This window comes from Calonectris borealis, chromosome 1 (genome assembly GCF_964195595.1).
Source record: "Calonectris borealis chromosome 1, bCalBor7.hap1.2, whole genome shotgun sequence".
NCBI classification, from domain to species: Eukaryota; Metazoa; Chordata; class Aves; order Procellariiformes; family Procellariidae; genus Calonectris; species Calonectris borealis.
The window spans coordinates 193,313,538-193,337,220 of record NC_134312.1 but is presented as its reverse complement, the minus strand read 5'-3'; the positions used below and the strand labels follow the sequence as shown (position 1 = coordinate 193,337,220).

General features: G+C 38.2%; 1 protein-coding gene across 3 annotated transcripts; it reads right to left on the bottom strand.

The window, feature by feature from the left end:
• Positions 1–201: 201 nt before the first annotated feature.
• On the bottom strand, positions 202–23,651 carry ALG5 (ALG5 dolichyl-phosphate beta-glucosyltransferase). Of its 3 annotated transcripts, XM_075139767.1 has the most exons (10): positions 23,510–23,651; positions 22,363–22,534; positions 21,025–21,071; positions 20,268–20,336; positions 18,925–19,017; positions 17,248–17,361; positions 15,877–15,936; positions 12,544–12,695; positions 2,678–2,763; positions 202–1,468 (listed from the first exon to the last, which is right to left on the bottom strand). In XM_075139767.1, the coding sequence occupies exons 1-10, from the start codon at positions 23,579–23,581 to the stop codon at positions 1,356–1,358; spliced, it is 978 nt and encodes a 325-aa protein (XP_074995868.1). In that variant the 5' UTR covers positions 23,582–23,651; the 3' UTR covers positions 202–1,355. The 3 variants fall into 3 exon arrangements, with proteins under 3 accessions (XP_074995868.1, XP_074995866.1, XP_074995867.1); XM_075139765.1 differs by lacking the exon at positions 18,925–19,017 and having other exon boundaries at positions 23,510–23,642; XM_075139766.1 differs by lacking the exons at positions 202–1,468; positions 2,678–2,763 and adding an exon at positions 9,996–10,238 and having other exon boundaries at positions 23,510–23,644.
• Positions 23,652–23,683: the final 32 nt, after the last annotated feature.

Sequence of the window (23,683 nt, the reverse complement as noted above, 5' to 3'; positions counted from 1 at the left end):
AACTGGTTGGCAACTTTAATTAATTATAGGCAGAGCTATCATTGTCCAGGTTTGGTTAGGGAAATTCACTTTACAAAAACTGATAAGCTGGTATTTTATTCTAGCAATGGCAACGAGGACTTACGTGATTGATTCTGCAGAAGTGATTGAGATGTATGTGGACTAGGCAAGACAATAAAGCCTGCGAAATCAAACTGAAGATACTTTTTGAGAATTTATTCCAACACTTCAATTTATAGAAAACTGAGGTAACCCTAACAGGAGCAAAACTCAACTCAATATTGCAGAAGGAATAAGAAAAACCACCAGTGAAATCACATGTGAAAGTACAACCATATACCGTTCATTCTTTAAATCTGTTCAAATTTGTACATGTTTCCGAAAGAAAGATTGGCTTAGTTTGTTGGCAATCCACAACTGTTTTGAAAGCACTATTGAAACTTGTGTACTGTAACAGAGTTTGACATTACTAAGAAAGACTCAAGACCCCTCCCCTCCCTCTCTGATCTCATTTGAAGCACAAGAACTTCAAATTGGCATTGCTAATGCACAGGCCCCCAGTGTACATTGGGTCTTATTTTTGTACGCTCTGAATTAGCTTTCCATACCCTTTTCACTACAGATTTGTAGACGCCAAGGACTCGTAGCCTTGAGCATGCAGTATTAATTAGTACATGTGAACAAACCAAAAAGACAACATTTTAAAACGAAATGTGCTTTCTCTTGGACCTTTTACAGTCTGGAGACGATCTGCAGTTTGATCTCAAACAAACTATTTCAGCTTCAGACAAAAACATTTGGAATGTCAAGAGACTACTGAAAGGTCTTAGAACAGCCTTATGAACATTACTGTTATAACTCAGTAAAACCCATTAATGTTTCCCATAACATTGAATCTAAACATGCATCAGCGTGAACCATGATTGATAATTCCAAGTAGCAATACGGCCATGTATTTCCAGATGCTACAGAAACAAATGGTTGTGGTCATTCACAACACAATATTGCACAATATAGAATAGAGTGCCTCTTTTTAATATGTATAAGGAAATTCCAAATGTATGGTGAGACAAGAGCAGATATATTTATTTGACTGAATTTATAAGACATGTTAAAGCTACTATCTAATAAAACAAAAACCTGATTACCAGATAAGAAAATGTTTTTGGAAATGCTTTCTCTTTTCAAAACATTGTACAAATTCCCTGCTGACAATCTTATAAAACATATACATACTGCAAAAATGAAACATACAAAGGAGCAACGAAGAATTACCTCAGCTTTCATCACCACTTGATTGAAACTGTTCTCATGTTCCATTAAGTATAATAATACATTTGGAAAATGTAAATAACCTAATTACATTTTCTTGTTTCAAGCTGCCAGGCACCAGTCATATATCGCAGTCGTATAAAAAGAAGATCCCTTCCCATCTGCAGCCAGCTCCAAAAGGGAACTAACTTAGAACCTGTGATTAATGAAGAAGAAAATCAGAAGGATGGTGTTAGAAAAAACGAGTGTTGGCAAGACACGCATTTAAGTAGTCATGAACCTCTGCATTCTCAGCACATTCAGCCCCATAACCTAGACCTTAACATTAATAAAAATTTATATTGCGAAAGTTACTGCTTTATAGTAATTACGTTATACCATAGGTGGGAGATTCTAGTTTGCAAGCAGCACAGTAATTCCATGTATGTCTCAAGATGCATAGTCTTCTTTGCGACAAGGCTTTGTTCAAGTAAATAGGAACCTGAACACCAATAATTAAGCAAATGATTTCTTAGCGACTCTGGAGAAGAGGACCACCACATTGTCTTACAGCAATAATATGAACATGCCAATCTTCAGGCAAGGTAAGGAACCCACACTATGAAACCAAGCCCTCTTCCATCTCTGCTAACATTTGTGTTAGGTGCAATATACATGTGGAACCGCATTGAAAGAAAACATTTCTTTTCTAGTAAAGTTGGCTTAGGATGTTCTCTACTTGCATCCTTCATCACCGTTGCAGTTCATTATACTTTCTGTTGTTCAGGGGTTGTGTTGAGAAGAGATTCAGATTAAAAAAGAAAAAAACAAGAAAGGAAAGAAAAGAAGGAACTGCATTTGATGGGAGGGAGGAAGTGAACAGAAGCAAGCAGTACCTCTTAAGCTGGCTTTGCTATGAAGAAGTATGTATGGAGCTATACTTTCCAGTAACCCAGTAAGAAAGACCTCCCTGCAGGTCTGAAAGAACATCACATCTTAAGAAGAGAGGGTGCCCTAGAGGAGGCCTTAATAGGTGGGCTGAGAATTTTGGAAGGCAAGACACAGTGAAATGGAGTTGAATCAATAAACAATGACGGTCAGACTTCCTGCAGTGTTTTACAATTGTAATATTTTTATGAACATGTTACAGCAAGAGGACATGCCAAAGTAGTGCATTGTCCTAGCAGTGTAACTACCTACTTTTGTTTCCAGTGAGAGTGAAGAAGTTTCTCTCCCTTGCTACCCCTTCACCTACTCTTCCTGGACCATGCCATGGCAGAAGGCTGGCAAGGACACGAAATTCAAAATTTGTATGGAAAGAAGGCTGTGTGTTATCAAAACCGGGTAAAATATGGGAAGACCCTTTGATATTTTATTTTGGATTGACACTTAAGGAATCTTACAAGAATATAAACAATTTCCCTACCTTCAATTTCCGTCCAGTTGACAGCAACTTCTGCTATAGGTATTCTCAAGCGCTGAGCTATATAAAGAAGTTCCACATCAAATGCCCTGAAGAAGAACAGGAAACAGCAAATACAGTCACGCTTATTTCCAGAAGAAGGATGGTGGCACTGTTAATTAAATCCCCAGCCTGATTTAAGGAGGTTGGTGTTCAGTTATGAAGTTGATACCAATGCTCTACAGGTCAGATGCACATGAAAGGGAAATTAATTTCCCTGACTGAACGGCTCAGAACATAGCCAATATACAGACAACAATACTTCACTGTGTCCTGTTTTTGAAGGTATAGGTCACGCCGTGTTCAGACCACTGCTCACTTTTCATTCTGCCACAAACATGATTAAAACATTTTTAAAGACCAGTCAAATGTGCAGTGTCAATCTACATCTCTAGTAGTTTCATCAAAGGGGACAACTACCTGCTGTGGCTTTATGTCAATCTACATCTCTAGCAGTTTCGCAGTTTTACGCTGATGGTTTCTCCTTGTACTTTCTAAGTCAAGAATAAAATTCACTTTCAAGGAAGTGAATCTTCTCACTTGAGGAAGTGAGAAATGATTTATGTTACTGTGCATAACAGAACCTGAACAACAGTTGTACTTTAGCCGGTGACCATTTAATGTACAACACAAAAACCCTCTTGAGAGACCTGTCTTTTTTGCTGGCACAATTGTTTGCAGGTTGTGCAGCAAAATGAATTGGGGAGGTAATCCTACTCTAAGTCAGTCGCCCCTCCCTGCCCAGTTTGTCCAAAATATGCTTTAATCCTCCCAGTTCTCTGCACAGATAATTGTTTGTGTTTCATTCTTGCAACTGCATGCTCATGTAGGCCTTCTGGATCTGAGACACTGAGGCTTTTGATATTAGAAAAGTGTTTTGGCAACTACAGCTCGTAATGCTCATGTAGAAATCAGCAAATGAAACTACCAGTAGCTACTATTGACAAGGGTGAACGCAAATCACAATTATGAAGATTTTGGTGATTTTGGTTAAATTTCTTAGATTTATTGATTGCTGGGTCTTTTTTATCCCCCTCTTTGTAGTCTTCCAATGCCAGTAGGAGTGTTCTTGTTCCTTAAATGAGTTCTAGTAATTGGAATTTAAGCTAAACAGGTTCCCCCCCCCCCAAAAAAAAAGCGTGTTAAAAATACTACTGTGTATTGGAAAAAACTGTCAATGGCCATCCACATCTGATTTCTACTAGATTCAATACATATTGAAACACAGAGGTTTTTTCCCAGGGAACTAAACCTTGAACGTTAAAGAGTTGGAAACGTTTTAGCCAAGCTGTTGGTAAGGTTTCCAGTTTGAAGTCAATGGAACAGATGTTCCAAACCAGCTTACATAGGTCTTGAAAATGCGGCTGCGAGGCAGTCAAGCACAGTTCAACACTAGTCCACATCTTTTCTCAATAACTTCAGAAGTTTAGAATCTTCTTAAATTCTCATTGCTAAGCCCAAGACAATTTTCTTTTGAAATGGAAAAAAAAAAAATCTTTTGCCGCTGGAGAAAATGTATGCAATAAAAAAATAACATTATTCGTTCATGCTTCAAGGGTTGCTTGAATTCAAGCCATTGGTAAATCCCATTTAACACTACAAAAAGGGTAGAAAGGGACAGACAGGTGATCAAGAACAGGCAAAAAGACATACTTTAGCAGGCTGCTAGCCAAGTTCAGATGTTATTTTCTCTACTTTAAGTCACCCTCTCCTTTTAAGAAGTGCAGTGCATTTCTGCAAAACTATTAATGAATGCAACAATAGAAGTCTGCTTTGAAATGTGCACTTAGGTATGACACATACGTGTAGGTTCCCCTTGAAGTACAGACCACAGCACGCTGGCTTGCTGGTGAAATCATTACCAAACATGCATCAACCTGAACTTGCACTGCATGTGTATGTTACAGGAGAGCTATTGATATCACTCTGGACAGCATTAAAACATGCAGAGGCAGCATAAACAGAGGTTATCTACAGAGACTACAGTTATTCTGTATAAAGAATTTAGAACGACTTTGTAAATCTGATTTTGATTAGGACACAGGCCTTTTAATTGTCACAAAAAAAGTTACAGGAATAAATGGGTTTTTTTTTCACCTCAGTGAACTGAATCTGCTCCAAGCAGCCTTGCCATTTCACTGCTTTCTTTAAATGAGGGTTGAATATTATTTTATTAATTATGCCATGGTCTCTTCTACTGAAGTTGTATTATTTAATTTTTTGCTGACATTTTACATTTGTAAGCCAAAACCCCCATGCATTCACCTTTGAATGTTTATGAGTCATGTGTATTAAGACTAAATCTAATTTTGTAATACTTACTACTTAACTGACTAAAAATCTTAAGAGACAGAGAATAATTGTCTGATGAATTATACTATATGAGCTGCTCTAAAATATTACTACATAAAGTATTAGCCTAGTGAACTAATAGTTATTTGCAACAATTCCTATGGACAACTGATTACTGGAATGTCAGCATATACATCACAGTACAACAACATTAAATAGTCCGGTGAGCTACAGCCCTCAAAGTAAAGGATTAAAAGCACAGGAATTAATCAGGTTGAACACTAATATTGTTACATGTGGTTGCCATTTGTGTAACAGTGAACATACCCTGAAATTAAAAAACCCCTATTCAAAGCTGAAGGGAGAATGACTTCCGTAGTATACTGCTGGGATACCTTTTTTCTTCCCCTGTTCCCTACCACCTTTCAGTACACCTCATGCTCATAGTAGAATAGTTAATTGGGGAATATAGATCCCAGTGTATTCCATACACTAATAGTATTACACCCGTACTGCAGATCACCAGATCCAGATGGTACAGAAGAACCATACAGAAGTTTCCATAGTCATGATTTAAGTGTGGGTATGTTAGCTGGAGCCTACCCTAGAGGAGATCAAAGCAAGACCAGTGGATGAATTGGTGAGTGCAATACATGTGTTCTGACATGAAGCCATTTGTGACTAGTTAGCACGTGACAGAACCGCTCTGAGAAACAGCAGGGAATTATTCACACCATGTACTTCACGGGATCCTGCTGCAGAGAGTGAAAGTAGGTGCTGCTGGCGAGGGGGGACACAGCTCAGAATACCTAAGTTTGCTCCAGCCTGAATGAATTCAAGCTCCAGTCTAAGTACCCGAAGTTAGACACCCAAAAATATATGGTGCGAACAACTTCCCCATCTATTTCTAATAGTGGCTCCATTATGTGTTAATTAACACAAACATGAAGTGTAAAATACAGAAAGAGAAAAACTTCTCCATGTGGTTGTGTTTATGCTAAGGAGTCCTTTTGGTTAAGTTACAATGTAAGATGGTGCTGGCTAAAATTCAGTTGAACACCAAGTTGGTAGGTGTTTAATTGAATTCAACCCTTTTAAACTGAACCCTTAAAATGCTTCAGCTTATAAAATATCTACCCTGCAAAATTATTCTGCATTTTAAAATTGCACTAGGACTCTTTTTTTTGCTCGTCCAATATTAAGTGTTTCAAATATCAAAATTAGGCCTTCAGTTATACTGTTTTAACTGGAATTTAGGATTTTTCTACACTCAAGATATGTTGTTCCAGCAAACTCTTAATGGGCAGAGAAAACTTTCAATGGTCAAAGAGGTCTAAGAATGAAATAGGATGTCAAGAGGGTTAGACTGCTAGTACTGCTCTAGCTGTACTGGGGCTTTTTAATGTCCACATATGTCTGCCAGGAGCAGGATTTTTTACATGACAAAACAGACATAGTTATAACAGCAAAATATTTTTGACGTTCAGAAACAATTCTACTTATCATGCACAAAACCAGGAAAAAACAATTCATTCCACTGCTCGTGTTGGTCTACAATGCCAAAGAAGCGGAAAAAAAAATCCCTGTAGCAATACGAATGCTTATTTTTCTGTAATTTTTATATCGAGACTTGCATTTAGAGATTAGTGACAAACTGGAGCAACAAATATTAATTTTTTATGTTGAGCTTTTGAGTTTTAGATATGAAACCGCATGGCTTGTTCGCTGCACAGGGCAATTTTTATAGACAAAAGTAAAAGCAACAATTTGATCTAATCAATGATCTGCAGAGTTGCGTAATATCATTATAAATTGCCACTTTACAAAAGTATGTCAATCAAACCAGGAGTAGAACTACGTTTTGAATTTCCCCTCATTTTATCAATATTCCAGGTAGGACAGTAACCGCTGCTGTGTCTAGTTCTCCTAGGTAAGGAAAGACATTTTTTGTCTGGAAGAAAATTTATGATTTTTTTTGTAGTCAGAAGAAATCAATCACCAAATTTAGGATAGGAAAATTCTGCCAGTGAGACCATGTAATTTTCCAGTTTTCCTCCTGTGCATTATAATTTAACATAAACAGTTACATTTCTCAGGTCAAGACTGTAGATACAGAACTAGGGCTTTTTTTTGAGTCTGAAAGTGAGTAATTCCAACTGTCTCTATTACGTTTTTAAAATATCCCTTTTAATTTTCTTTTAAGTTTTAATTTAAAAAATGTGCTCCATCCATTTCTGAAAAATAGATTAGTGGTGTAATCAGATTCAGAACCTAAAATGCAAAGCATATGCTCTCTGTTCAAAAGGTTGCTCTCATTTCAAACCAATGTCAAAACTTTGCTATTTAGAAAGTAAACTTCAAGAACGTTTGGTTTGTATTCGTATATACACAGCCAGCTCTCCAAACGACAGTTAAACAAAAAAGTCAATGAGAACACTCACAAAAAAAAAACTAGTTTAGGATGTAAGCATTATTTCTTAGTATCAAATATATAAACAGTTTCCAGTATATTCCAGCCTATTAATTTTCAAATGCTTTCCAAACTTTAGGGTTAGATTAACAAAATATTCCAGGAAATATCTTGGTCTCTCTTTAAAAAGTGTTACATGATCCTTATAGCCATAATGATAAAACAGTATTTTTCCTTGTATATTTCAGTTTGCTTTTAAGATTTCCTAAATATAAGCATCTATAAATCAGATTCAGCACACCAAGAAGAAAACTGTGGTCTGTTTTCTAGTATTTTTTAACATTGAAGAGGTGATATTCAATTCAATGTCCCTCGGAATAGAAAGAAAAAAAGCAGAAAAAAGTGAAGGTCTAAGCAATTAGTTTTTCATTCTTAATGCAGCTGATACTGGGTTATTTCCTTTTGATTAAACTAATATTGAAACTGTCAAAGATGCACATAAGATCATATAAAGGATGATCTTGATGTTCTCCCCTTCTTTTTCATATGAAAGGTGAATATGGGAACAAAGACTCCATTTTATTGGTGGTGCTGGTGAAACACTGAAAACACCATATGCATTTATTTTTGGTGTCTCTGATGGCTATTGAAGTATGGAAACTTAGAAATCTTTCAGCCTGCCCGATCTAGCAACAGGATCGCTATGTTGTTTACATTGACATATCTATTACCAGAGTGTAAGATGTTCAGCTTCCAAGAAACAGACTGTGCTCCTAACACTTGCTCTTTGACTGAGTTATGTTATCAGCCTGCTGAGAGACATAGAAATAAAACCTGTATTATTTCTTGAGTATGTATTGCTATGCCTTTTGGAGCAGTATTGACAATATCCAGCACTTCAGGGCAGTCTCCTACTGCCCAGTGCTAATTCAGCACTGGTGCTCTCTTGTATGCAAAGGCACTACTGGAGTCCTTTATCCGAAGGGAAGAATTCTCTGGGCTTTTTGTCTACAGAAACAACTGGCGTTGCCTATACAGCCCAGAAACTGAGCTGCCTTTGATACAAAATTGCTTCAGTAGTTTTTCTTCTAAATCACTACTTTCAGGATTTACTGAATAGTTTATCCTTTTGATGCAGTTGAGACACCAGCAACCTGACACGTGTTTTTTCCTACATATTACTATGCTATGAGTCAGATTTACCCTGCTGAACTTCAGCCATCTACAGTAGAGATAACTCCTTCTGTACAAATTGTCCAGAGTCCATTTATATTTGAGGGGCAGGAAACAGGCATGTGTTGGTTGCACTTCATCTGCCATATTTTAGAGGCCTATATTAGGATGAAATGAATTATACTCTAAAACTGTCCCTTCTATTGGTCTAAGAAGGAAGGCTAGATGACAAGGAGATGCACTTTAGATGCGATGAAGCAAATCCTGTTCATTGTGTGTGTGTATTTATACTCTAACCAAGCAGTAAGCTTAACAGTTCAGGACAGGAATTATTAGACAGCCAATTTTATAGTCATTTTATATTAACATAATGAGTAAATATGTTATGTATTAATATTTAGTCTAAATATTAATGTTTAGTCTAAATATTATGTCCTCACATAAGAATTCACTCAACACTGTAGTACCTCAAAAAATCTGAGCCTGACAAAACTTGAGCAGACAGGACAGATGAGGCTTCTGCAGAAACCGAATCATGTTCATTCTCTTCAACAGCTCACCACGCGCTCCCGTTCAGCAGCGGGGGAGCCCTCAACAGACTCAATGACTAGGGTGTTGGCTCTCAGACAGCTTTTATCCTATTAAATGCTGCTTGTTTGTTGAATATTCCCCAGCACTCTCCTTCATTATTACCAGAATATCTGAGCACTGACCACACTGAACTGAATTCTTCTTTCAATACCTAACAGACCTACACTTCACTAATGGGATTTTAAGATTCAAAAAGAATCAAATAATTTCTTCAGATGTCAAATAGCCCCAATGCAGTGATGCAGAGGTGGTAATAAACCCAGATTTCAGAGCCTTTTGTCCAATATCAAGATAGTGTTTTCTCTGCGACCCCCTGCTTATGGTCTCAGTATGAATAAGTTGTTCTGTGACCCAGTTAGGGACTCACCGTTGTTCTGAGTCAGCAGAAATATAATACCGGCTACTATTTCTTCCTCTTACATTTTCATTCTCATGACATGTACAAAACCCCCATGGCACAATGTCCAACCAGTTTTTATTTTTCTTTTTACACACAGGCTATGCAATGGAAAGATATCAGGGGCCAGTTTTGTTCAAAATAAAAAATTTCCATTATTGGGCTATTTCAGATTCTTACATTACCACATACAAAAGAATCCAATGTATGGTTCTATGGGATGAATGATGCCCCTCTATCGTTTCCTACTGCGATTATCCTAACTGTCTGTACACCACAGACATTTCACTTATGACTACCATTTCCGTTAATATACCCAGTTTCCCCGCGTGCTTATACCTCCCCATCTCCCAGTTTTCTTTCCAGATCTTATGAATATTAACTGGGAAAGGGACAGTACTCTGTTTTGTGCACTGAAATGTTAGCTTCCAGATACACATGCTGAACGGCTATCTATGAAGCTGATGATAAGCAACTTCTGAGTTCATACTGTGTTTTTTTCTTCAGCAGTGGCAATAATCTGAGTTTCTCTCCTCTACTAGGGTTTCAGTTGCCACAAATCTTGCCAAAGTTTTCCAACTTGAGATCTCTAATCTTCTGTCAGATTTCATTGAAATTAGCCAGTAAGTATGAAAATAAAGGCAGGGAAGTACAGGGACCGCCTGAAGGACAGATGAGGATAAAAGCAGACAATATATTGCCTGTTTTGGCAGAAAATTAAACCAAATAAAAAAACCTCTATTCTTGTTTTAGGCAAATTTGCGACTTGGAAGTATCTGAAGAGCTGTGTATTGGAAGAATTTGAGTTATTCTTTTCTTGACTGACAAAACAAACATTCTTCATCACTAACGAGTAAATGTCACACAAATAGGAAAACACTTACGGGATTAGTTTATGGATTATTCTAAATAAAAGAGCACGAATAGAAGGCTAATTTTATAGCAGCACATATAAGCACAATGAATTAACACACCAAGACCTGAAGATCCGGTGTGTTCCACACCAGCAATATAATTACTATAACATAAGTTAGCAATATCCCTTTTTCACTGCCTCTATTCCTGGATAATGGGGTGATGACAGATGACAATGTACAGCACAATTATTTTTACTCTTTCATTCCTTTGTTGCTAGAGAATCTGAGTAGAAGGAGAAAGCTTGTTAAGATGTTTTTTTAATAAAAAACTGAACACTTTACAGAATATGTGCAGACAGTAAGTACAATTATATTCAAAATCTTCCATTTACAACAGAAGACTGAAGATTGCAATTTACAGATTAAACTGATTATCCTTATTCATTTCTTTCAGTATTTCTTCTTGAAGTCCTTCATTTAGAGAGTGAAGTTAAATAGAATAATTTTGAGATGTGCACTTCTGGGCTACGCATACATGTTTAACCATGTATTTAGAAAATTCCTGCATATGAAATTTACAGAACTTTGTAGATCAAGTTTTGTTTTGGAGATAGCAGCAAAAATCATGTTTCTGGTTCAGCTATAGTTTTCTTTAAGGCAATAAGCAAACCACTCAGCTAGGAAAGTGATTTTGCGAATGCCGACGGCTCACAATTCCAGATTGAGTTGAACAGAAGCTCCATGTTCTACATCAGATTTGTGCAACCCAAACACTACCTTTGCAACCTGTTCTGGAGGAGCAGTATAGCTCAACTATCACTGCCAAAAATCAAGCTAAAACTAGATGTATTGGAATTGACTAGGACTGCGGGATTACACACATTTTCGTATGAGAACATTGTTCAGTAATTCTGTTCCCTGTCAGCAAGCAGTAGCCCGTGAGAGATTTTCTTGGATGAAGACAATAGTTTGAAAAGATTTGATTACTCGTAATTAAGCCTGGGGACTGTCACCATCCTTTTCAGCAATAATTGTGGCGTAGGAAATTTACAGAAATTATGGTATTTGTGCAGAAAAAGTGTTTCAGTCCCATAATAGTAGTCATGACTGTATCACTCTCATAAGGGAACTGTTCTAGCTGAATTATAATGAAAGAGAGCTCTAATGTAGTTCAAAGACTACACACTGTTTTCTACTGTCTTACGTCAATGAGATCTATCAGTAGTTCTCTCATTAAATATTCTAGCAAGAAAATAAGATGAGAGTAGGTATTTCCTTTCACTTTGAGCCTTCAGCAATTACAAAAATCAGATACGGATTTTAGGTAAAATGTTTTGGTTAAGCAGCACTGAAATGTGAGGTGGTAATGCATAAAAATAGACTGATAAAATTTTTGAATAGGATTAATAACTCTAACTTTCCCTATCATAGTAAGAGCTTCTCTCTATTTCTTACTCTGCTTGCATGGCTCATAACTGTAAAAGGAGAAGGATGCTCTGAAACAGGGAGTGGATTACAACACAATCAAAAATGGTTTGCTTGGGATTTCTTTTAGAGGTGAAGAGAGAAGAGAAGAGTTCTTGGGATTTCCTTTTTGTTTGCTTCCCTAATCAATTACCAGTTGCTCTGACAAGGCAAAACCAAAATGTCCTACTTCTCAGTATTACACAACTCCTTCTATACCACATGCCAAAGTAAAATGGATTTGCAAGGAGTCAAGGATTCCATTGTTGCCACTCAAAATCTCAGCAATGTAGTCTTAAAATCATTCTTGCAATTTATGTTGGATGCTATTTAAAAATTAAAACTTAGTAAGCCAGCTGTTCCCCTTCTCCTTATCATCACGAGTAGAAAGAATAAAATTAAATACTCAACTATTTCCTAAAGTGTATCTGAATAATAAAATATATTTCCTAGCAAATACCAGGATATTTTAGCATAACAAGAAATCTAAATTGCCAGGCAAATAGTACTATAATTGGTTAAACTGAGCAGCTAGGATTTATACACAGACATCACATGCTTCATAGTAGCTGCAATACTGAAATTACTTTTTCAGAACTATGTCCAATCAGAAAAAAAAAAACCAACAAAAAAAGAAAGAATTTACCAGCGTTCTATATGAAGAGTTGAGAAGGTCCGCGAGGCAGCTTCTCTGGTTAAAAGTTTAAATCCGCACTGCGTGTCCCTGATCTCTTTGACACAGAGAAACCATACAAGGAAGTGGAACCCATACATAAGAAGAGTTCGAAAGTAAGAGCGCTGTGGACAAAAGGCAAAAAGTTAGATGGTTTCATTTAAGTGATGAGTGAAGTGTCGGCTTACAGGACAATAATCCTGTTTTGTGGTAGCTTTCAAAGTTTGTAAATTGTTTTTGTTTTGCACTGGAATAAAACCAGAACTTTTCATTTTTTACAGTGAAACAAAATTACAGCTGAAAAGGAAAGACTTGCCAGTCAAGCGCATGGTTAGGACGCTGGCCTAGGATATGAGAAGTCCAAGTTCTTTTTTGTGCTTTCCCTAATTCAGAGCAGCTTTTCATTCTCGATAATGCCTTATTAAGTGGAGCAGGAACCTGCACCTGGATTTCAATTAATGAGTGTGTGACAACCATAGTATCTTCTGCATGGTTCTCCAGGAATTTCCCCAGGAAAAGAAGAGTGAAGGTGGAGGGGGATGGCATGCTACATGTTCTATTCCACTGGACACTTACAACCTATTTTTTGCTTCTGTCTAGTCCTCTTGTTTTCCTAAAAATTGGTTGAACAGGTCCAACAAATGCAAAAGTTACCAGGACAAACAACGGAGAATAAGCCAGCAGGACTGCATAAGAAGTGCTATTCTTAAGAATATACACTAAAAACTAAACAGGTTCCAGCTGCTACTCTGACACAAAAATAATTTAAAAAAAGTTTTATATTATAAAAAAACCCAAATGGAAGCAGCTCTTGTTGTTTGGCACCCACTTCTTTCACTCAAGACTGCATGATCTCCAGACCTTGCACACATATGTTAACACCATGTTAAGGGAATGCAATTAATGAATGCACTTTTTTGCAGTATATGATGGACCAAGTAAAAACAGGACTAAAGTAACAGCTGCTGTGCAAGATAATACTTCATTTTATATTTCCAGCAATGTCACACAGTCACCTCTTGCTCTTTTGCTTTCACGAATGTATTTCATGTTCCTGGTAAACGTTCTCCCAGCCTACTCTTTGGTTACACTTTTGTTCTTGACATGATAATCATACAGGCAATTTTGTCCATGGAATCCAGAGGCTGGACTCTGGGTTTGCGGAGGTCCCTCTGAGTCTTTTATTCAAGACAGCTCCTGAACAACTAGAACTTTGATCCACAAACAGCTTCTGAAGTCACTGCTGGTCTTAAGCTCAATTTAGGTGATTGTATCTAAGACTGCAAGCCAAAAACCATGCAAAATCTTTAGGAGCCAACAATTTAACTGCTAAGCATCTCTGGGTGATAAGAGATGCTTTAAAGCTAATAATTTCAAACCTCACTTGAAAAATGAGAAGATGCTCAGCTTGTTATGTAATAGCCTTTGGCTTAAGGAAATTCAAATTCATAGCTTGTGCCTCTCAGAAAAGTGCTCTAGCCCTAGGTTAATGGTGGATCTGATGTGGATTCTTTGGCTCTTTTGGTGAAGGTGAACCACTGTGTGACCAAGAACACAAGGCTACTGTCCCAAAAGGGAAGCTCTAAGAGGCTGCATGACTGTGAAACTGTGCACTTACTTCACAAAGAGGAGTTCCTAAGTTATGTTCATCACTCCCAGGACTACTTAGGCATGTCATATTAGGGATTCATTAAAGTACATTAACAATTCTGGAGGCAGAACAGAATTCTTGATGTCTTGAGACTGAATTTAAGAGTGAAATTCTGGTCTTAATAATAAATCTCATACGGTTGCTTCTCACAGCTTCATTCTACTGTTTTAGGTGCCACTAAGCCCAGAGAGAAATCCCAACTTCTCAAACACTGTTCTGCAATTTTTTTAATACCTATTGCACTACACAACAGTCTCTTCCCAATGTGGTAAGGGCAGTCTTTCCTTTCCAGTCTAGGGACAGCTGGGTGATGAAATGGGCTACCTATTTCAACCAGAGCAGTACTAGCTAACCAGCTGGTGATTCCTTTACCAAGAAGTCAGAAATACAGGGAGAAACAGGAAGCAAAGGATGGACACATCCTAAAAACTGTACTTTTGCATTAAAAGATAAAGTCTTGTTCCAATTCTTCTCCTTCACGTAGCAAGACCTTCAAAGATGAAAAGAAATACGAATGCACTGAAGAAAGCTTATTTATATTCAGTACCTGACCACACAATGAAGCATTTTTTCTGGGCTCAAATTTATCAGCTACATGGTCTCCATTCTCTCTTTCTCTCTCTCTCTCCCCCTCTCTCTCCTATACAAGTATGCAAGTACCATGTCAAAGATTTATCCTAATTTGTGATAATGATGAAGGTTTTGGATTTGGTTTTTTTTATGAGGATGCTAACATATATGCAGCAGTATTTACAAGAAGTCTTTCCAGTGAACCAGTCCAACAGTACCTGATAAACCAGAAGAAAAAATTAAAGATCTACCAGGGGCTGAACATTACCAGTGTAACTTCTTTTGAAGTTTTGTAACTATTTTAGTAGTTGTGTATAAATTTTAGAATCATTTCAAGTATTAAACATCAGTATAAACAAAGCTTACTCTTGAGAACATTCAACATGATGAGCACATCCAATGATGCTGAAAAAATTAGTCCAGCAATGCGGCTGTTGCAATACAGGTTCCATGCCTGTGCTTTGTCAACTACTGTCTGCCAAGACATCAGAAAACCAGATGCAAGATAAGGCTTGCATAAGGTAAGATGTGCCTATGCATCACTGTTTATTCCACAACAGCCACACGCAGAACAGTACTGTCTGCGCGTTCAAAACTCAAATATTTCACTCTAATACAGAAAAATTACAGTACTTTCCCATGAACTGAGATACTCTTCAAACAGTTTGCTGCTAATTATCCCTAACTCATTTTAAACAGGTTTCAAGATCTGCAGATCAAGCTCTCGCACTGGAAGAGAACCGGTAAAAATGAACTCATCAGTTGCCTTCCACTCCAGCCCCAGTACTGATTACTACCTACCAATTCTGTCAGGGATTAGAAGCTCTGCTTGTAAGATGTTCTCAAGTAGGAAAATTAAATCTGTAAACTGGAACACCAACTGACACCAGTTCAAAGTGCCTGAAATCTAGAACACATCCTTTGCATATGATGGAGCACATGTTACAATTACGACAAGCTTTTTGTATGTTTTAGATATGTTTAAATATTAAAAAATATTTATTATTTAATTGTAAAATCTATGGAGTGGAATCAAATAATGGAATTATTTGAGTATTAGTACACAGCAGAAAATGGAAACAAACCTTTGCTATTGAGTCCTTCTCCAGATGAGCTCTAGAACCACAGGAAATAGCCATCTGGTTCTGCACGGGAATACAAATTAAAGAGTTATTACTTAAAGCAACATTTTCTGAATCAGTGGAATCTTGTGCTGAGAACTATATAATAAAAAACTTCAAAGCAGTATACTTTTCTGCTTCGTGTAGCTGCACTTTTTCTACTGCTAGATTCTGAGGCTAAAATCAGTCTTTTCTACAATTAACAGATCATCTGAAGTTTATTACATTTTGCATATGGTGCATACAAATTGCTGCAATTTATTCAGGTCTGGTTTAGCTTACATCGGTCCTCTGCGGTGTGCATACAATAAATGCGTTAAACAGCACAGATAAGCATTCAGCATTCCTAGGCACTTAATGTTATAATGTGTGTTTCCCCTAAATATCGCACTGTGGAAGTGCAACAGAGTAAAGTACTTGTTGCACTGATGTACCTTCAAACAAGTAAAATGCTGTGGTATCAGCCAAAAATATAATCGCAAATTAAATCAAAAGACGTGATCAAAACAAAAGGTTTAAAATTATTCTCACGCTGCTACTTCTCACACGAAATCTCTCAAATCTACTATACTTGAGAGTGCGGGACTGAAGCTGGAGAACCAGCAGCTGCTGCCGCCGCCCTGGTAGCGGAGAGCACCAGGGAAACACCGCCGCCCGGCGGCTCCCGCACTGGCGGTCCTGCGCTCGCACAGGCGCATCCCTCGCAGCTCCCGCTGGAAGGCTGCACCTCGCTTCTGGCACTTCGGGAAACTAGATACAAGTACCTCACTCATCCGCATTTAAGTGGAAAATAAACCTCAGTTCTTTCAAGTCAAGCACCCAAAAGAGAATGACTATGCAGGGAGGAGCTCTTGTTCCACAGGTTTTTGAATTTTTATTTACAATAAAAGTTCTTCCAAATACTGTCATTAAACTGACAACTCTGAGAAAAGAGAACCTCTATAAAATAGGGTGAAATTAAGATGCATCCTTAAAGGTAAATAGGATGACATCAGATAAAAAGAAAATACAAAACAGTTAACAAAGAAAAAAATGTTTTTTAACTGAGTAGGCAACACATGGTATTTATACAGAGTAGAACAACTTCAAAGGAAGAATGGTAAACAGAACATTATGTACTGCATTGAAACAGGCACAGTGCATGCAAAGGAGGTAAGAACTCTGTGGAAGCTACCTCCTGACAGCCCATTCTTGCAGTTTCTAAGCTCACACCTAGGTCTTCAGACTTACACCTAGATCTTCAACCAGATGCCAAAAAACTGAAGTGGAAGAGAACTATAAAAATCCACCTGTATGCATGTGTAATAAACTAAAACCACGAGAATTTATACTCACAGGCCATGGCTGAAGATTTTTTAGTCCTTCTTCTACTTTTTCAATATCTGCAAATTTTGTAGCTCCATCTGCATCAGCCATAAGAATTTTTTTCCCCCGAGAACTAAAGACACCCTGCAATCAACATAGTCAATGAAAATCAACACCTTTGAAATCAGCATTTGTCTTAGGCTAGCTGCAAGACACTCCAAAAACCTAATGCAGTAACTAGAACAGTGGTATCTCAAAGATTCAACACAACAGGTGAGTCTTAATATTCTGCTACGAACAACAACTTATCAATTTATATTGTAATAACATCTAGAGACTTCACACACTGAGTAGTGTCCCACACTGACATAATGCATGAACACGAAAGGTTAACAATCCCTCTCCAGTGAAGCTTGCAAACTAAAAGCTTTACAAACCAAAATCCCGAGAGACAACAAGTTGCTACAGTCAGCTATACAGGGGAGCACAAAGAAGCAGTGATTAGCAGCTGCCACTGCATGGATAGCTTTTCTTTGTCGTTTGAGCTATGGAAAGGAGGATGCAGCACTGTTTCAAGAGAATTCAAGAGATAATCTTAAATTAGTTTTGAGAAATAAGTCTTAAGTCACAGTATCACTGCAAAACATTTGCGATACACAGGTCTCAGCTTGTTTTGCCATATTCTTGGTCAGACATCTTTGACAATTTTTGAAGGGGTCCAGACAGGAAAACAGTTAGCAGTGGGTTTGCCAAAAGTACTGTCGTAACCAAGCATCTGTGATTTTGGAAAAACCTGTCAAGGAAGTAGTAGTATATACATCCACTCTACACTCTGCAGTGCAAAAATACATCGCACAGAGAATCGTTGTCTTTCCCTTGGAATAACTTCAAAATTATATCCCTTACAAAAGCTCCGTATGTTCTAATTTAATGTTCTCTCCATCTGCTATAGTTACTCCCGTTTCATAAAAAAAATTGACATATTAAAGAGAGAGCTTAAAATACAGATAAAGACAGTCACTGATAACCCATAAATGATAGCACCCTTTTTCATAAAAGTAAGGTGTCATTCATCTTACAAAAAAATGTTCCTTCTAAATGTGTAACAGCTATTTTATTTTTAGAACATGATGATTTTATGATAATGTCTATCTGAAAATTAATATGTGAAAGCATAAATTGTGGTGGTTCTACTACCGAGTGTGGGTGATAGCAGTGGGCTTCAGTAAACTCAAACTTTGCTAGATGAGCGTGTTTGTTCATTAGCCATTTTTAAAACCAGAACTATGACCTGGAAAGCAATGTTTGCAAGTTTAGCTGTATTTTCTCTACAAAAGCTTTAATTTTAATCTGTAAAGGGTGTTTTTTTTGTTTGGTTGCTTTTTTTTTTTTTTTTAAATGCAAGCCTGTTTCTAAGAGGAACTAATAGGAACATGAAATTCAAGTCTAACTTTTTTTTTCTTTTGAATTCTTATACAAAAAAATTCTTTGTTATTGATCTTCCTGGCAAGAAAATACTGTTTCCAAGATCTAAAACAAGCTTATTTTGAAAAGAGTTTTTACTTTAATTTATAGAACCTGTACTTAGTTTTCTGATAATCATTTTGTTAATGTACTGAATTCAAAATGTCAATCAGCACAGCTCTATCTTCTGCATATTTGGGCACAGATTGTTCAGACAGAGAAGGAGATGAAAGTATCAGTTACCATCCTCACTGCTCCTCCTTTCCCTCGATTTTTTACCAAAGAAAGCACTCGCACTTTGTCGCTTCCATATTTCTTGCAGTACTTCATTGCAACCTAATAGACACACAAAAAACCAGCATAAAACAAAAACAGGAATCAAGGTAGAAGTTTACATTTGCTCACCCTTTTTTAAAAAAAAATTAATAGCACAGAGCTATAACCACTTCAGTCGGCACAAACACATTGCCAGTGTTTGCTGGAGTCTGTTTGGGAAAATAAAAACCAGTTCATAGTCAATACAAGAAGACTGAAGAAGCTAGTCATGTTCAGTAAGAACAGGATATCCGCCCAAGCAATTCTAAACCCCATTCACCCAAGTCCAAAAACTCAATACTGATGTAATTTATATGATACTATTACAGACCTTTTATACCAACACCAATAGTTAATCAAAGAAAAATAATTTTCTACTACTGCTACCTATTTCTCACTTGTCTTGCTGCTATCTGTGGTTTTAAACAAAAATTCACAGTGATCTAAAATCCCATTCACACTGCAGGGATGTGCACATTTTGTTCCATGTTGTGGGGAAGGGAAAGAATGAGTTTTCTCCTCTAATTTTTTCTAAAGGTTGTCTCAAGTCCTTGTAAGTCCAAAGGCCCATGGCCATAGTGTGCTCAGTTAGAAATGATGCTAGAAGGAATGCAAAGCAGTTGAAAAGTATATACGAGCAATCCTTAATGGACAAGCTTAAGGGAAGTAAATGAAAAAGCAGCATTCATTTTAGTAGCTAACTCAAACATCTTCCAAGCAGTAAAAAACCCTCAAGCTGGTCAGACTTCCTTTCCAGTGCCATACATCAAAGTCGAAGCAGAAGAATGCAGAACTATTTTGAAAATACTACTACTGGCATGGGGATTTTTAAACGAACAATGCCATGAAGGGTATGGGAAAGAGCTATATAACATGTTATCTGTTCTGTCAATGACAGTATAAATCAGCTGTTTTGAAAGGCTTTTTAGCTTCCTCAAGTTCACATTCACATCACTATAAACATGTAGAGTATTTCATAAGAAATTTCTTGAAGTTAAGACTAGAATTTTAAATCTCAGCTGCAGGAAAATGGCTGTCACAGCCGCCAATCAAGAATACTAGTATTTGCAAAAGAATTATATGTGTATGCATGTGGGGATGTGACATCCATAACGCATATAGGACAATGACAGAAAGTATTCAGAAACATGAATTTTAATTGTCAACTACTTCAAGTACCAAAATATAAATGCAAAACATTGTCATATTCCACAAATGCAGTACAAAAATCCATACCTCTGATTACTTGGTAAGACACTTCTTTTTCTTACCTTTGTAGTTTGATCTTTACTACCATCATCAACTACTATTACTTCATAAGTGAAGGAAGGATCTCGTTTCTTGAAAATAAAACCAGAAATAATGCATTTCATCCAATTTCTTAAGTAGGTAGTAGGTCTTTCAAACATCATCATTCTTTTCTCCCTAGCAGTTTTTAACTCATTCATGGTTGCCAACAGACATCAATATGATGTAGTAAATTTGTTAAGATGACATAATTAAAGAATTTTGCCATATTTGATGCATGTTCCATTACATCGGCTTGTCATAGTTTTCCTCAGCTACCATCTAGAACTGAAAAATCAACTTAGTTGTAAAAGATGAAAGCTCAGAACAACATCACTGTTAAAAAAACCCAAACAAAACAAAACCCACAAACCTTCGCGATGGGCTTCTTACCCAGAGAACAAATTCTAATGAAGAACAGATGCTTAAGAAACTTGTTGGAACAAACCAGGACTTAGTTTAGAAAGCTAAATTTATGGTTAATCCTTAATCTCTGTCTTAGAGAGTTATCATGCATACAAAGACTTTTCATCACATAGTAATATATTAAATTTTAACTTAATTTAAAAATACCTTCCGGCATTCAGTCTACAAATAACTGATAAGAGACAGAAGCGTTACTTCTAAGTGGCTAAGTAATACTGTTTTAACGTACACCAAAATAACAAAGTGAATAGATCACTGAGTTATTATACATAGTACATAGAAAAATAATGAATTTTGAATGCAAAATGAAAATACCTGTCTTTTTTCTAGATAATCCAAAGCTTCATCCATCATAAGAGGTACTACAGAAAAGGTGGAGGAGGTCAGGTTAGTAGATTATAACAGGCAAAGCACCAAAAGCACTAAAAAGCACCTGCTCAAGCAAGCTGAAAACAACCACAAAGCAAAGCTGAGCAAATTGCCCCTGTCATACAACACTACCTTCAGTAAACAAGCTTAGCACCTGCAACTCTAAGTTCTGTCCTTTCTGAATGCAAAAAGAACACTGAAGAAAATCACACATGTACGACAGGATAAAAATATTTCTTCTGAAGATAAGAACCAACTTCCCATTTTGAAATATGTAATTCTCTACACAATATTAAAGGAAAAAAAATAATCATTCTCCATGATTGACCCTGCAAACCAGCACTGACATTATCTATTTAAGCAAGCTGACAGAGACGGCAACAAGAGAAATCCCCAACACTAGTCAGTAACACGCCTTCTCTTACTAAGGCTGCTGGCCATGACGCTTCAGCCAACGAAGAGGTGCTACTTTTGCAGCGGATTTATCTGCAGGTTAGAAAGACTTTCAACCTTACGGTTGTCTTTGCAGTGTATGTTCATTCGTGAGCACATCTCAGGTGATTATTCTATCTCCAAAGAGAAAGACAACTAAATGAAAATCACATGAAGCGTAAGAAGACCTTGCTTACTGAAAACAGTATGTATGAGAATCAGGACTGAGGAATGCACTGGCCTTGAGAAAGGGCCAGGCCTACCTTGTGTCCAGATACACTTTATTTGTCGACATCTCTCTTAATGGAATCCCAAACGTCTCAGTATTTTCACTCACCAAAAAAAGGAATGACAATGTGTGCTACCACGTCAACCCCAAGTACAGCTTTAGAGCTTGATTATTTCTACCGCATCTGAAAGCTTTTTAGTATCAGGTACTCATATATATGGCCAAGTCAAACAGAAACCCATGAGATCATCCTTTTTTCTGCTTGTCCGAAGCTGCTGCTGTTGTTTACAGAGTGGGAAGCTCTCAAAGCAATTTTAAAAGTCGTCTTCTACTTCTTGCCTTACAGCATTTACAGGGGCAATGAGCAGCCATTCTGCTGGACTTCATTAAGATGAAGTGGATTCTTACAAGTGTCCCATGCTATTTTTAGCAGCAGAAATCAAGTTACGCAGTGTCTTAATTTTGAAATTCAATGTACTTGGACTGTTTTCTGGAAACTGTGTCCAGAATCAGCTACATAATCTGGCCTGCCAGAATCTACTGCTAACATAAACTGACCTCTGCATTATTAGAGTAACAACAGATAGATTTTCTTCTTTTTCTCAAAACAAGAAAAATCTTACACCGCTCTTCCTCGTTGTATGAAGGCACAACAACAGAGAGTTCCTTTGTAGGGGGATCACGTATACTTGGTACAGATTCTTTCCTGCCTTCAGCATTTACGAAGAATTTCTCTTTTTCGTGTCGGTGAAGGGTTTGCATTTTTCTGGCAGTTACATGAGCAATCATACAAATCTGTGATGAAAAAGAAAAAGAAATGAGAAAAATCGTTGAACATTCTATTAAAGGTTTACCTAGCTGTTGAATGTGCTACAAGGGGCAACCAACTATATTTCAGTAACAAGGTGGGTCAACCTGCAGTACTTCATCCACTGACCAAATCACACAGGACCAAAACCTCCTCATGCCCTTTGATTACTCCACTTCACCTACTCTGACCACTGTCAGCATCACGGGCTTGTTGCTGTTTTCAACTGCAAAGCATGTAGATGCCTCCAAAGTTGTGGTCCAAGCCCCGCTGCCCCTTCCCAAGTAATCTCTACGACACAAGCTGGTGCTGCCTCTGATCCTGCACAGGGCCACTGAAATCAATGGCACTGCTCGTGACCAGTCAGCTGTACGGGCTTGCAAAACTGAGGCTCTGATCATTTTTATGCATGGCTAAAATAAATCTGTAGAACTTGGGTTTTGGAGTACTTTTACTTGGGAACACCATACACGCGATACTGTTGATGGGCAGCAGAACTTCACCTTCCAGGTGTCAAACTTCTCAAACTCGCACTATATTTCAGTCACTCAAACATACGGGTTTCCCAAGCAGTTACCGTGAAAGCGCGTTACCAGGGTATTTTACAAAACGTACTACAAGGGCGAAATGCTCCATTTTTATCTCGTCTGCAAGATGTTTCACCCCACGCCTTGTGAAAACACACTCCCCGCATAAAACCACGCACAAGCACAGCCCCGCCAGCTGCTGCAGAAGCGGAGCCGGGTGCGACCCGCTCTGCCGGCCAGCCCGGGCCAGCCCTACCGCCTCCGCCGGCGCGGCGGGGTCCCCGGGCCCGCTGCAGGCCGCTGATCCCCCTCGGCCGGCCCGGGTCCGGGAAGCGCCCCTGCCCCACACAGCGGGGGTGGGGACAGGGCGGCACCGCGTACCGCCCCCGCCCTGGAGGCCCCCCGGCCCCGCGGTGACCGCGGCGCGGCTCTCACCAGGACAAGGAGGAGGGCGGCCAGGGCTGCCAGCACCGCCGCGGCTTCGGGCAGGGGCAGCGGGAGCGCCATGGCCCGCGGCCGGCAGAAGGCAGCGGCGCGGGGCGGCGCCCTATCGCGCAGCGACAGCGACGCGGAAGCGAGCGCCTCACCGCCCGCCGCCAAGAGGGGCCG

What these genes read in the sequence shown, in the direction of transcription:
- ALG5 (XM_075139767.1), bottom strand. Translation starts at nt 23,581, where the DNA reads ATGGCGCTCCCGCTGCCCCTGCCCGAAGCCGCGGCGGTGCTGGCAGCC. An exon ending in ATACAACGAGGAAGAGCGGT is followed by an intron (nt 21,072 to 22,362) that starts GTAAGATTTTTC and finishes CCTTTTCTGTAG; the next exon opens with TACCTCTTATGATGGATGAA. An exon ending in CAACTGGACGGAAATTGAAG is followed by an intron (nt 1,469 to 2,677) that starts GTAGGGAAATTG and finishes CATTAATCACAG; the next exon opens with GTTCTAAGTTAGTTCCCTTT.